Source organism: Triticum aestivum, chromosome 3A (assembly GCF_018294505.1).
Source record: "Triticum aestivum cultivar Chinese Spring chromosome 3A, IWGSC CS RefSeq v2.1, whole genome shotgun sequence".
In the NCBI taxonomy this organism is placed as follows: domain Eukaryota; kingdom Viridiplantae; phylum Streptophyta; class Magnoliopsida; order Poales; family Poaceae; genus Triticum; species Triticum aestivum.
The window spans coordinates 55,321,225-55,336,262 of NC_057800.1; the positions used below are offsets into that span (position 1 = coordinate 55,321,225).

General features: G+C 43.9%; 2 protein-coding genes and 1 pseudogene across 2 annotated transcripts; 1 reads left to right on the forward strand and 2 right to left on the reverse strand.

The window, feature by feature from the left end:
* Positions 1-1,868, reverse strand: part of LOC123056761 (uncharacterized) — a 39,210-nt pseudogene extending 37,342 nt beyond the window's left edge.
* Positions 1,869-2,928: 1,060 nt separating this feature from the next.
* LOC123060229 (NADPH-dependent diflavin oxidoreductase 1) lies at positions 2,929-7,401 on the forward strand. The gene is made up of 12 exons (XM_044482826.1): positions 2,929-3,161; positions 3,264-3,341; positions 3,449-3,556; positions 3,660-3,751; positions 3,931-4,112; positions 4,207-4,295; positions 5,072-5,146; positions 5,227-5,337; positions 5,687-5,821; positions 5,962-6,150; positions 6,291-6,507; positions 6,636-7,401. The coding sequence occupies exons 1-12, from the start codon at positions 2,994-2,996 to the stop codon at positions 7,148-7,150; spliced, it is 1,959 nt and encodes a 652-aa protein (XP_044338761.1). The 5' UTR covers positions 2,929-2,993; the 3' UTR covers positions 7,151-7,401.
* Positions 7,196-11,952, reverse strand: LOC123060230 (sphingosine-1-phosphate lyase). Its single transcript, XM_044482827.1, has 15 exons — positions 11,388-11,952; positions 11,216-11,261; positions 10,787-10,938; positions 10,593-10,652; positions 9,882-10,106; positions 9,636-9,777; positions 9,510-9,560; positions 9,341-9,432; positions 8,955-9,081; positions 8,826-8,841; positions 8,362-8,469; positions 8,215-8,269; positions 7,723-7,869; positions 7,553-7,631; positions 7,196-7,478 (listed from the first exon to the last, which is right to left on the reverse strand). Exons 1-15 carry the CDS (start codon positions 11,582-11,584, stop codon positions 7,356-7,358), a joined length of 1,620 nt encoding a protein of 539 aa, XP_044338762.1. The 5' UTR covers positions 11,585-11,952; the 3' UTR covers positions 7,196-7,355.
* Positions 11,953-15,038: the final 3,086 nt, after the last annotated feature.

The following is a 15,038-nucleotide window of genomic DNA, read 5'->3' on the forward strand; positions in this document are numbered from 1 at the left end:
TAATCTCCCAAACTATAACTTGTTAACAATCCTCATATTGCATATATTGTACTCTTTTTTTCCTTGTATGAGTTTTTCCCTAATGATTTCTCACAAAAGGTTTTTAGTGAGACAATATAAACACAAGTGTTCATATATGCCACGAACCAACCTATGGTTGGATGGCTAGAGGGATAGTGGTATCCTCAGCTAGCCAGGGTTCAAATCCCGGTACTCGCATTATTCCTGGATTTATTTCAGGACTTCCGGCGATGCGCTTTCAGTGGGAGGAGCCGTCGACAACGAGGCGCCTATGGTGACTTCATAAATTTCAAGATGACATGCCGGCTCAGTATCTCGGAGGTGCTCATAGGTGTAGGGTGTGCGTGTGTGCATTCATAGGGGTGAGCGTATGTGCGTATGTATGAGCGTTTGCGTCTGTACTGATGCTCAAACAAAAGTGTTCTTATATGCCATATCATTTTCTCCTTATATTTTTCCACTGGGTTTTAAAGGAGTTTTCAATGGCAAATCAAGCTGCACTATTTTCCTTGTGAGTTTTTCTCAAAGTTTCTCATAAATGTTTGTAATGAGGCAATATCTTTTCAACATCATATGCGATACTTTCAAGTTTTTCCTCGTTAGGGTTTTTAAAGCAAGTATACAATGCATATCTATTGTTCTCTTAACGCACAAATGAGTTTTTCCTTCTCCGAGGTTTCCCTCATAGAGTTATCAAGAGACAATAATCATCATATGTTGTATCATGTTCTCCTTTTTTTTCACCAGGTTTAAAGGAGTTTTAACAACATATCAACTACTATCATCCTTATATTTTTCCCATGGAATTTTTGCAGGAATCTTTTTCAAGATAGGATGATGAACATTCTCAAGGATGAAGCCATTTCTAAAGAAATCCTTATCAAGAAGACGGCTATTTACAGGATCAAGAATTGATTAGGGGTGTATTAGGAATAATTAACATGTAGTAATCATGTAATTAATCAATGCTATGTCGGTTGTCCTTTTGGCAACCACCCCTTTTATAAACCGCCGTGTACTGAGGTATAAATACCCCTAATTTCAAAAAAAAAATCAGACACCCAAAGACACCAAAAACTCATCCAGAAGCAGGAACCAACTCAGGGAGCACTAGAGTCTTGATAGGGGTCTTCCATCACCGACTCCACCTCCCCTCCCTCCTCGTGCACGCCCGTCGCAGGCTTGACGCGACCAGTCGCCACCAGCTCTAGAACGAGGTCGCGAACCCCTGAAGAGGTGGTGCAGGAAGCTGATGCCAGGGATGGCATGGCAGTGGGGGTGCTTCCGCCGCAGTGAACCCGTGGAGAGGCGGGGCAAGAGACCGATGTTGGGGATGTCGAGGTGATGGGGGCTTTCGTCATAGCGCGGAGATGAGGCGGAGTAGCAGCAGCCTCATCGCCGGTGTCGGTGCCACCCGGAGCGGATGAGCCCTCGAAGGCTGGGTGCGGAGACGAGGGTGGGGGAGTCGTGCCCGCGCCCTTGGAAGTGGAGGTCGTGTCGCTGTGGCTCGGTGGTCGCGAGGTGGTCGGTGTAGGTGTGCCGTCTTGTCGCGGAGGCGTTTCGTCGAACAGGTGTCTTGCGGCGTGGACACGCTCCCCCTCGCCGTGAGACGCCCCGCCCCAGCCCCAGTGGCTCTCTTGCCTTTCTTGTTTTTGATTTGACTAGGTAATGTCTATGCATTGCTATGGAGCCAAATAATTTTTAACAAATAATAGTACATGAAAAATACACATCAGTGTTTGCAGCTTGTTTTCGTCAACTAGTCAGAGAGAGAAGTAGATATATGAATCGTGTTTTTAGAAAATCCAAAGTTTCGAAAACTCAGACATTCTATTTGATTCAGTCATGATCTCTTAATCCTAGAGCACGTGTGAGCCGACAGACAATCAAATGCGTACAGGTAATAATCTAAACTTACCAATATAATAAAGGATGTAGGATGCATTGTAAATTATCAAATTGATGCGTAAGATAAGTAAATCGTGTTATTTATGAAATGGAGGGACATGGAAGGTGCAGTCAAATATGACGTGGCTGGTCAAAAGGAAAGGGCAGGACAAAAAATTCGATGGAGGGACATAGTGAAAGGAGTGGAACTAGTTGGCCAGAGTTCTGCCTTGAGATGGCGACGACGGCGGCTGGATTCTTTGGCCATGATGATGGTGAATGCAGGAATCCAAAAGATTAGTTTTCAACATTTTTTTGAATCCGGCTTGTCTGCTCCCTGTCCATGCTCCCATCCGTGTTCCCACTTCATCCTACGACTGTCTTTTTTTCTTTTTTCATTCTAATATAATCATCCCTCCTCCCCCGACTTTAAGGGGGTGGGGCCGGACCTTATTTTGTTCTAATCAAATTAAGTCACATATGCAGGAGTATAGATGGGAGCATGGGAAGAGAACAGGCAAATCTCGTCCCCTTTTTTTATGGATTTTCCTGTAGATTTCCTTGTGTGCTGTCTCTCTGGATTGTTTCTGAGAGAAGCCATATATGTTGTATGTTCCTGCTTTTATGAATGAATACATGGTACTTCTCTAAAAAAAAAGGAAACCATCGATTGAGGTTGTGTGCTGCCCAACCAAATACACAGTTCACTTCGTTGACCAGGCAGATACTGCACGAATCTTAAACCAATATCGTGTGATGTAACTCACACCGCTAGAAAAACACACAGTTCACCTCGTTATTACCTCTTTTTTTTTTGAGAAAGACCTCGTTATTACCTGGTAGAAACGCGGACGGCTAGAAAACCCACTCTCCGGCGGTGGGGGTAGTTTTTTTTTTCTTTGAGACAGGTGGGGGTAGTTGTTGTAATCGACTAGTGCGAGAGGGCCAGGGCCCAATATAAATCGAGACCACCAGTGTGAGAGAGCCAGGGCCCAATATCAATCGACACCAGTGCGAGAGGGCCAGGGCCCAGGCCCAAAGAGAAACAATCGACGACCCAGCCCCACGGACGAAGCACCCCTGTCATGGCGCCGCCGCCGCAGCACCCGCCGCCGGCGAGCGGCGGCCGTCTCCTCGTGCTCTACGCATCGCAGACCGGCCACGCCGAGGAAGCCGCTGGGCGCGTGGGCCGCGAGGCCGAGCGCGGCGGCTGCCCTGCCGTCCACGTCCTCTCCATGGACAGCTTCGACCCTGTAAGCAAGCAAGCTCCGCTCCGTGCCCTACAAAACACTTTCTTTCCGCGTGCGAGACCGGTCTCTCATTCGAACTCCTTCCGCTTAATAATTGTCGTGCAGAGCCGCTTGCCGGGAGAAAGGTCTGTGATCTTCGTCGTGTCCACCGCCGGGCAGGGCGAGCCCCCGGACTCCATGAAGGTGGTAGAGTGACATTGTTGAGATGCAGTTCTTCTGCTCGCAAGGTTCTTTTGCTTCTGTTCTGCTAATTAAGATTTTGTCCCTTTGGGTGGTTTTGCTGGTGACAGGGGTTCTGGAGGTACCTTCTGAAGAAGAACCTTGATGCCCCGTGGCTGCAAGGGCTCCGTTACGCCGTGTTTGGGCTCGGCGATTCAGGCTACCTGCAGACGTACAATGTTGGTCTTCTGACCATGATTTCTTTCTTAGCTTGCTGCTGCGCTGTGTGGTGTGTTTTGTTGATACAATGGTGCTCATTGATTTGTCGTGCATGCACTGCAGGTTGCTGCAATGAAGCTCCGTAAAAGGCTTTCACAGCTTGGTGCGAAATCGATCATAGGGATAGGCTTGGGAGATGAACAAGCCTCTTCAGGGTATGCTGTTAGCATCTGTCGTTTGTATTTGCTATCGTTGCTGTTCATTTGCATGTTTTTGAGAAGTCAAAATTCATATTTGTCATGCCTGTCGAAATTCCAAGGATTATTTTTCTTCTTGTTGGAAAGAAATTCGTCACAGCAACCAAGCGGTTCCTTTTCTTTTTGCTGTATACCAGATATGAAAAAGCTCTAGGTCCTTGGGTGCTGTCTTTGTGGAAATCATTGAATCGAACAAATCCGTCACTTTTACCAAGAATACCCGACATAATTAATCCTAATCTGAATAATTTGGGGGATGCAAAGGTCGAAGTCATATATTACTCTTCCGATGATACTCCACAAGACTCCACTGTTTCAGGTATGAGGTCTCAATGGTGCTAATTTTAGCAGTAAACATGTAAGCTGTTGTGTAATATCTCTTCTAAAGATCATGTCTGTCATCTATTCACCAGACTCCAAGAAATTAATCGGGAGAGCGCGCTCAATGCACCCTGCTCTGAAGTTCCATAATGATGGAGAGCCACAATACATGTTAAAGATGGTACATTATGTATCCTGTTCAAGTGTTTAATACTTTCAATCATCTTCTCATTTTATTCGTATCACTCATTTATAGTTTGGTTATATCTGGTTCACATGATACAGCAGTTCTAAATATGAATGTACATTTATCTCTAGGGAATCTTTGCTAATTACGTATAAAATATTACTCTATCTTGTGTATTAGGTTACTGAATGTAGAATTTGCTCCTGAGAAATTTCCATCTGAGAGTACTCAAGAAATTCATGATTAGTTGCCTTAAAGGTTTATGTCCCCAAAAAGCCCTGCATACTGCAATCACCCAGAATAACACTATTTAAATGGTTTGAACTTATTTGTGTAAGTCGACTTTGTAACCTGTAATTTGATTGGCTATTTTGAGCTGACCTGACACTAAATTTGTTTACGGATATGCCTGAGTAGTTTTAAGGTTGCCTGGTGACTTGTTCTGAGAAGTTTGCCACTAACTATGCATGACCAAGCACATCTTGCAGTCATGTGCCATGCATCTGATACGACCTTACTCTGTAGGTTCAATTAGCATGGCCAGATATTTACCATGCTCGCAGAAAGTCTAACCTTAATTAACTAACGAATAATAGCTGGGCTAGTGGGTTGTATCATACTAAACAACATATAGGAATTGTACTGGTTCTTTCTAGGGGTTGCTCCTGTTTTATGACTAGATTGATGATGTAGCTATTGTGTCGCAATTTAGTACATCCATCTTTATTTGCTTAGTTCATGTAGCTTCTGATGCTGCTAACCTTTTTTAGGTAACAAATGAGCGCTTGACTAAGAAGGATTCTGAGAGAGATGTGCGCCATTTTGAATTGGAAGACCCATCTTCTGTATGTTCTTTGTTCCATATGATGATGTTAGCTTGCAGTCATCTTGTTAACACATGGAGATTCTAATTTTTTCATATTAGGCGGTCCGTTATCAAGTTGGTGACGCTTTAGAAATTCTACCAAGTCAGAATCCATCAGCTGTTAATGCTTTCATCAAACGCTGTAACTTGGATCCAGATTGCTACATAACGGTATGTGGCTTTGTTTTATTATATCTCATTGATGTAGCTTCTTGCACCTTTGTGTTTTCTTCTCCCTTGGTTTCTCAACAACTTTCCTTTCCACATTGCCTATCTGCACATTGTTTGTTGCAAAAATAAATACAACTGCGCCTTGACCAGGCCGCTTTGGTAGTGAGCTACTAGAGATGGTTTGAACAATATATCCTCTCTTTTTTCCTTTTTTGAACATGTGGTTCTTGAGTTTACCCATAAAAAGGGGGAAGCTAGAGGGAGCTATGCTTTCTTATACCTTCTCAACCAACCATCTAGTTGCAGTTATTGACTTGACTAAAACAGAGACTATTTTTTGTGTGCCCAGATACGAGCAAAGGGCGGGGATGAAGTTTCCAAAGGTTCACCTGTGAATGGCTTGATGGATTGTATCAAGTTAAAGACCTTTGTTGCTTTGACAATGGATGTTGCATCAGCTTCCCCTGGGCGGTATTTCTATGAGGCAAGAGCAGTTACCCTGAATGCTTCATCTCATACACCTCTTTTCTAGTTGTTTGACATCTTATCGGCGCCACTGATATCCTGATGCAGATGTCTAATATATTATCTCAATGCTCACAAAATTCCGATATTCATTTGTAGATCATGAGCTATTTTGCAACAGTTCAACATGAAAAGGAAAGGCTTCATTGTTTTGCAACAACTGAAGATGAAAAGGAGAGGCTTCAGAAGAAAAGGCTTCAGAAAGAAAGGCTTGAGGAGTTTGCTTCTCCTGAAGGAAGAGATATCCTTTACCAGTACAATCACAAGGAGGGTCGAACTGTTCTAGAAGTAAGTGATGTCTTTACTGAAGATCTCCTTTACAACTTTCTTGCAGTAAGAAAAACTTAGGATGTGAAAGTTATATGGTAATAGGGTATTGTCTTTGGAATTTATTTATCATGGATGAACAGTTAGATATGCTTTGTAAGGTATTGGAGGACTTTCCCTGGGTGCACATGCCTTTTGAATGGTTGGTGCAATTGACGCCGCCGTTGAAGAAAAGAGCATTTTCGGTATCGTCGTCCCCATTGGCACATCCAAACCAGATACACTTGACTGTTAGTGTTGTATCATGGCTTGCTACTCCTTTCAGGAGAAAGCATGGTCTCTGCTCCACATGGCTGGCAGGACTCAATCCAAATGAAGGTATGCATTGTTTCTTACAGTTACTCTGCTGCTGCTGCTGCTGCTGCTGTAACAAATGTATACTCTTGCTTTTAACTTGATCACCTCGCCAAAGAAAAACCATAAACCCTCGTCGCGCTTACATGCAGAAACTCGTGTACCATGCTGGATACACCTAGGATCCCTGCCTCCTCCAGATTCGTCGACTCCTCTTGTTCTTATTGGACCAGGAACAGGATGTGCGCCATTCCGAGCATTCGTGGAGGAGAGGGCTGCACAGAGGGCGAGGCAACCCACAGCTCAGATCCTATTCTTCTTCGGCTGTAGAAACGAAGACGATGATTTTCTACACAGGGACTTTTGGTCACACCATGCCCAGGACAACAGAGTTCTGTCCCTGAAAGAGGGTGGCGGTTTCTTTGCCGCCTTCTCTAGGGATCAGCCTGAGAAGGTGTATGTGCAACACAAGATAAGGGAGCAGAGCGCAAGGGTGCTGAACATGTTATGCTCTGGTGCCGCAGTATACGTCGCGGGGTCGTCTACCAAAATGCCTGCTGATGTTAGAGCTGCGCTGGAAGAAGTTGTCCGCAAAAAGGGCGGCGATGCAGGATGGCTCAGGAAACTGGAAAGGGCTGGTAAATATAACACCGAAACTTGGTCATAATTGTGATTGTCAGAGAGAGCAAGGAAGTATATAGGAGCAATAGGCTGAAAATGTAACTTCATTGCAACCAATGTAACTGATACATAGATACATGTCTGTATTGGAGGCATTGTGTGCCTTCTGTTTTGCAGCCAAACCAAATATAGAAGATCACACAACAGTCATACATGTTACAGAGAGATAACCAATGGGGTATAGTCAATGGTTAGCAAGAGCTGTCCATGAACTCCACAAGCAACTCCTTGACCGTGCCTCTGTCCGGCATCTTCCCAGCCGCGCCATAGATGGGAGCCATCCCCCCACTGATAGGCCCTGGATTCGCTTTCACCTGCAACCAACACCAATATAGTCAATGTTTTCGCTTTCTCTAGGAACCAGCAAAAGGTCATATTGATCACTCACTGTGTCCACGGAATCCTCGAGGTCCTTGAGGAATTCCTCATAGATAGCCGTGTGTTGAAGCGTCACGCAGATGTGCAGACTGAAGAACCAAGTAGCACTGTCAGGATTGGCACTGGTACGTGGAAAACACAGCTGGTTTGTTGGATGAAATCGGGTTAATTTGGATTTACCTGTTGGGTCTCTGAAGAGCATTGAGGTGCCATCCTTTTGATGACATTATGTCATTTACCTCAAATATGTCGACCGCGTCCGACCCAAAGGCCACGACGGTCATGTCTGGCTTCCCAATCACAAATAAACCTGAGATATCATCAATTCTGCACAAACAATTACACTGTTAGTCTAGCTACAAGATTAGAGAATTACTACAAGGAATCAGACATTGTCATTCCACATTTACGAGGATATCTGGTATACAAACATTAATTTGACATTTGACTATTAGTTCAGAACAGGTGCGAATGATACAACATACATATTTTATGTATGGTCAGTCAGAATATATTAATCTCCAAATGACCATTAGATCACAACTTTTATTGCGAAAATGCTAGAATTTTTATTTTATTTTTTGCAAAACACTAGTGCTGTCAGTCTCTATACAGATCTGTTTATACTTTATAGTAGGCTTTCAAGCATGATAATCAAACAGTTTTCTTTACCCTTTTTGTATCTTCTTTGAGACTTCCATGATCTTACCAGTACTTTCCAAATAACCTGGAAAACAAGCACCAGGCCCAGGATACATCAGGAATGCTGTTCTAATACAGAACTACCACCACTCTGATATATTTAAATAAAGTTGTTACCATTCAATCCAAGAGACATCATCGCAGCCCAAGCTCCTGCGACTAGTCCACCTGGCCTGCTTCCAGCCATAGTAGGGGAAATATAGAGCCCACCAGTCCATTCAGTCACTGAGCAAACAAGGAAAAGTAACACACTATATTAGTTTTGTACTAATATTTGTTAACTGGGCTATGTAAACATAAGCAAACATTAGCAGACACGTGAACAATTACATGCATGAGTAGTATACAGCTGTGTGCCACCATTACCAGAGGCAACTACGATGCAGCCCAGGTCGATATCTTAGAGAAAGGGAGTGCCAATAACAAAATCTTCTTCACTACGTTCCAACAATTGACTGGAATTTTACAAAATGTTTTTGTTTTTTTACTGATTTCACAAAGGAAATTACGGTGTCCAGTTGAGTAAATGTTGAAGTCAGGATCCGATTGTGTTATATAATTCAAAGAAGATGGAGACTTACCAGCAACAAATTGGTGCTGAATTTGATGCAAGTATTGAAGATGACGGCGCCAATCACAAAAGAAAGAGAGAGAAAATGTTAGAAATGTGCAGAGCAAAGTGAAGATAAATATTCCATGCTTATTTCTACCTTTCTAATTGCATGATTCCTGTATAGGACAGTACTGGTGCCTTTTGGAGCTAGCCCATACTTATGAACATCCGTTGAGATGGACGTAACACCTTTGACAGAAAAATCAAAAGGAGGAATAGGGTACCTGCATTTTGCAAAGGACAAGTAGGTATAACATTTAATGCTGACAGCAAGATTCAAAATAGTGGATAGCACATCCATTGAAAGTTGTAGCACAATAGTTCACAGAATACAAAATACTAAAAGTATGTATCATGAAATGTTCTAATGAATTTCTTCAAAGTTGGCACATGTATTAGTACTGCTGACAAGGAGTCAGGGCACAATTAGAGAACATTAGATAACTGGAACAATATTTATTATTATATGAGAAGAATAAGTACCCAAGCTTACGGGCGAAAGGCAATACGAAGCCACCAAGGCATAGATCAACATGCAAGCAAATACCATATTGTGAAGCCAACTCCCCAAGTTCCTGAAATATTTTGAGTTATGAAGCAACCACCAAACTTGCTGATGCAACAGCGCAAGAAGTACAATTAATGCTATTACCTCAATAGGATCAATTAAACCATGGGGAAACCCTGGTGCAGATCCAACCATCTGTACAACAGAAGTTTGTTAAAAGGCATCACGACACATACTAGTCTCTCGAATCTCAGGTGAATGGATGCTTACCATTATGGTGTTTCCATTTATGCACCGTTTGAATCCTTTTACATCTGCAAGAAATTCTTTATTCACAGGTACACGCCGCACTTTAATATTGAAATATTGGGCAGCTTTGTCATAGGCAGAATGAGCTGATTCAGCAATAATCCTGTATAATAAACTTTTGTTACCATGGAGACAAGGAAATTGCTATGCGTTCCAAAGCAAAAAGGTATTGGCTGAGAAACCAAATAAAATGCATCACTATCTCACATTTCGGGCTTTGTGATTCCCTTCTTTGACTGCATATAATCGCGTGATGTTTTGACGGCCAATAATATGCTTTCAGTTCCGCCTGACGTCATATTGCCACAAATTTGTCCACCAGACGCCTTTTCTTTGCTGCCAAGCAAAGCAGCTGTCATTGCAACTACTTCAGCCTCTAACTGTGCCACACTCTTGAATACATCCTGATGCAGTGGATTTGTGTGTGAAAACCTGAAAACATCGAGAAATGTTTATGCATGATTCATTTGGAAGTCGTCATCAGAGAATGTAGTACGAGTCTGAAGGTTAGGTATAGAGCGCTAGGCCTATCCGCACTGCAACTTAAAACATTTAATTGTGAAGAAGCAAATCACAAATTCGCTATCCCTATTACTGATCATGGAAGTAGATATTTCACTGACTAATCTTTCAGATAGTCTGTAGTCATATTATTTGGAGCTTCTTTACTGATCTTGCTTCATACAGGCAGCATGTAAATTTTAAGAAAGTGTCCCCTGAAAAACAAATATGACATTCTTGTCACATAAGCTAGAGTCATCGCCTATCATTACCTAAAAAAAGCGTCACCGCCTATTATTGGCTACATATTTTCTATGTAAGGTGGAAAGTGATACAAATTATATGTCATGAACAGGTTGTGTATAAATACAGTTCATATCAGGAGTAGCCAGGATATATTAAAATCTCAGGTCTTACATAGAGTAGGCCTTGTTTATCAGTGAAAAATGGCCTTCAGACTCGCTCCCAGCGATATAACTGCAAGAATCAGAGAGTAGAGTTAGGCACGCTTATTTGACATGAAGAAGAAAATGTGAAAACAGTAGAGTAGGATTTGAAATTGTAAGAGCACAAAGCAGTTTGAGTTCATCGTGTCGTTGAGGTGCATGTACACTGTGCCGGAGCATTTCCCCTGCCATCTCACATCCTTGTCTTTGAGGGCCTGGAGATCGCCTATGACCCTGTCGGGGATCCCGACGGCGGGCAGCTCGGTTCGCAGATTCTTCTTGCTGGACGCACTTCCTGACTGCAACTTCTCAACAACCTGCAGCACGAGTGGCACAATCAGTTAAGTCGCCAATGTCAGCGTGGATGGATGTGGCGTGCACGGCAGCAGCTGACTGTGAGATGCGTGTGCTGTCTGTCTGTTTCCAACAGTGCAAGAAGATATTGGCTTGCTTATCCAAGATTCTTTCTGAATTATGTCGAGATATTTTCTTGCTTATTGTCCACCCAAGATTGCTTGTTCGATTGCTGCTGGTTGGGATGGGATGGGATGGAATGGGCGGATGGTTAATCCGTAGTGGTGGTTGATTGGTTACCTTGCTCTTCTCGGCGGCGATGTACCCGCTGACCCCCGGCACCAACCTGCGGGCGCGCGCGCGGCGGAGCGGAGCAGATTAGATTGGATTGGATAGATGAACTGAAGTAGCTATAGTCGGGCAGCGTTGAATAGGATGAAGATGAGAAAGATAAGCGAGAAGAGATACGTACTTGACGGCGGCCATGGCGAGGGTGATGAGGACGGTGCGGAGGCCGCGGTCGGCGACGTCGGCGGCGGCGGCGTGGACGGCGCGCGCGGCGAGGAGCGCGAGCAGCGGCGCGGCGACGAGGAGGAGCGGCTCCTGCCCCGCCAGCCGCTCGTTGGCCGCGGCCCGCAGGCGCTGCGCCAGCTCGGCGGCCGCCTCCATGGCAATTTCAAACCGGATCCCGAGCTCGCTCGCTCGCGGTTCTTGGTGTGGTTGGTGGACGGGATTGAATTGTTATATACTACTGGTAGTACTAGTACTGGCACTACCAGTAGCCAGAGGAAGGGGGGCGGCAAAGAGGAGGGACGACGCCGACGATGGCCCGAGGAGCTGACCTTCCGAGACTCTGGACTGAGATTGAGGAAGATGGTCCGGGTCGCCGTGTCAGCGTATATAAACAGGGGAAGAGTGTATGATAATCCAGCTTTTTTGCAATGAAAACTTTACATAATCCTTGTGCTTATTGCTGCGTGCCATGTATGGTCAAGCGATCCGTGCTGTGGCCTGCGAGGGCAATCAATGCCGTCGATTTCTGGAAGCTTTGATTTTGCGTTGCTTCCTGAGGCGGGCAAGCTTCGTCCTCTGGTCTAGTCTTCTAGAAGCCTCCTGTTTGTGGTGCTGGCGGCTGATACTGCTGCATCAGCACTCGGGACTGGCTCCCACTCTTCCATCTGTGGACGGATGGGTGCTCTGTTTTTGTCTTGGGCTGGCCGGGGACGGACGGAAGACCCAACAGAGCGAGGCGCCACCGCCACGTCTCTCTCTCTCTCTCCCCGGGTCAACAAAAGTATGCGTTGTTTTTTTTTTAGAAAATTATCCATCTATCCATGTTTAATCATGATAGTACAACGAACATTAGAAAGATATGCGTTGCTTACCTACTTACAAATGTGATGCAACTTTCAGAAGGTGACACCGGAGTCAAGGCCATTCATTTTTACACTAAATCAACCACAAACCGCGTGTGATATCCAGGGTCACAAACCTCCTGCTCCCTTCATCGGAATATATAAGGTCTAATAATACATACTCTGACATTTACTTTGACCGATACTTAGACCAAGTATATATATAATGTGTGTGTGTGTGTGTTGTGGTGAAAGGAGTTTCCGAAGGTAGTACGGTTTTTATGGCGTACATCTCACATATTATTCATCTTACCGACGATCAACATAAGTATCGGGATGTGTATTAGGCCATGTACATCCGGGTAGACGGGGTATACATCATCCTTCACACAATTAACCACGCGAGTAAATGACGGTGCGCGTGATTCGTCTCTTGCCATTGTTCCCGTGGGCCCCATCCATCGGATGTCGTGGTAACACTACTACGTTTCTTGTTGTTGCCCGACTTAATAATAAAAGGGTTGCATGCATTACTCTGATGCAGAGGCCGTGGGTAATCCTTCTTTTCTAAAAAGATCAGTAAAAATCTACCATAGTTACGGTTTTGTGTTCTAAATTTATGCCGTGTTGTAATTTCCTCCTCGGAAGGAAGTGCTCCCTTCCTGCGTGCGTGTAGAATGCAAGGGAATTTTTATTTTTTTCGATAAAAGGAATAAATTAACGTTGAGAGAATACCAATTACATCTTGCCTTTACAACAACACAATATCAAGAGCTAGTCAAGACATGAGGAGAATGCACATAGCAAAAAAAGTAAAGGCAAAAAGTTGCAGCAAACCTCAACCATCAATCATCATGCAATATCTTCAACAAGGGAATATCGCGTCGACGTTGTCATTCCTAGGTTCAACTGACGAAGGTTGAACCTAGAGTTTTAACCCTAACACTCGAGACCCTACTCAAAGAGCCCCACCTATTCAAAGAGTATATCATATATATATATATATATATATATATATATATATATATATATATATATATATATATATATATATATATATATATATACATGGGGCCTTCGATCCTGCCCACTGTTGGGTATATAATATCGGCCCACCCCTTAACTTGAAGCCTACATCTCAATTAGTTTTCCATGCTACCACCACATGTCGATCCTCCATCGCACAACCGTATTCGCACACAGTTCTGTCGTGGACCTATCGACGCGACTGGAATCATGTATGTGCAACACATGATGTCGAATAATGCCAAGGGGTGCCTTCCATCAAGGCCGATGGTGCCCAACATAACGGGCATGGAGCACTGGTCCCATGACGCCAAGAATCTTGCCCGCCCACGTAGAGCTAATTTAAGGCAAGTCGCATGGGGCATTGTGGACACGGCCAAAACCGTACATCGAGCAGAAGTAGAGTCATCAGATATGCCTTTGCAGAATCCTTCAAGGGCTATGTGAAACTCCACCCACTACACCGAGCAGGGGACGGCCAAATACAGGAGTTATGCCCAAAGGCTAAAACCCGCCAACCGTGCACCCTGTTAGATTTGATTAGCAGGTTGGGGCCGCGTCACTAGGAGCAATATAGTTGTTCGTGAGCATGATCGGAGATGGCCACATTCGAATGGACAAAACCATTACGCAAGGTCATAAATTCTCTTCAGACAGGAACCGATAAAATGTGTCGCCTCCGCCAGCGGAAGACAGGGACTAGAGGACACTAGGACAAAAATCGGGCTCTGGAGGCTGTTTTGGTACATGGGCCTCTGGCGGCTCCTCGTTCTGTCTCCAAGCATGTGTCGCTGATACTCGGCATCGGGAGGCAGTTTTCAAACCACCTGCAATGATATCCCATAGCAAGCGGTTTTGGTTGACATACCGCTTCCAATGCTAGGATGTCTAGAGGTTGTTGTTTCGATGGAAGTGTCTCCTATACACTAACATTACATGCGGTTGTTCCGATGGAACTTCCTCCTATACACTAACATTACAGGAGGTTTCCTTAACAGAATTGTTCGTACCTCACTTTTATTTTCATTTTATTTTTATTACATTTTAGCAGCATACCAAATGCACATCCATAATATTTTCATAATGTATAAGCACATTCATCTCATAATTGCATTGCATTTCACAACTAGATTCATATATGTTCAAATGTCTAGGGGACAACATATGCAATAAAGTGCTCAAAGCTACAATGTGTATAAGCCTTTGTCGAAAATGTATGCAACAAAGTGCTAAAAAGAGAGAAGACGAGTTATTTTTTCTTTTATCAAATTTTGGAGCTGTACCACTGGCAGAGGCGACGCGTCTTAGGCTCTGTTTGGATGCAATGCTTTTTAAAAACCTTAGTATTCCAATACTGCAGTTTTTTTGTGCAGAGGACATCGAATACCATGGTTTATGAAAACATCAGTCTTTTAGAGTATCGTGAAAACAGTGATGTGTTTGACAATCAAAGTATTAAGGGGTACTATTTGGTTGTGTCCGGACCTCTTTTTTTAATACTGCAAAAATACCATGGTTTTGTGGATACCATGGTTCATAATACTACAGTTTTAACTAGCACCAAACACCTCATAATATTTGAAACTACAGTTTCCTAAGATACTGTGGTATTATTGACATACTTTAAAAATACTTTGCAACCAAATGGAGCCTTATTGATTCCGTCATCGAAGACGGCCGCATCCGAATGGACAAAGCCGCTACGCAAGGTCGCGTCTTACAGGGGCCGTTGTACGTATGGG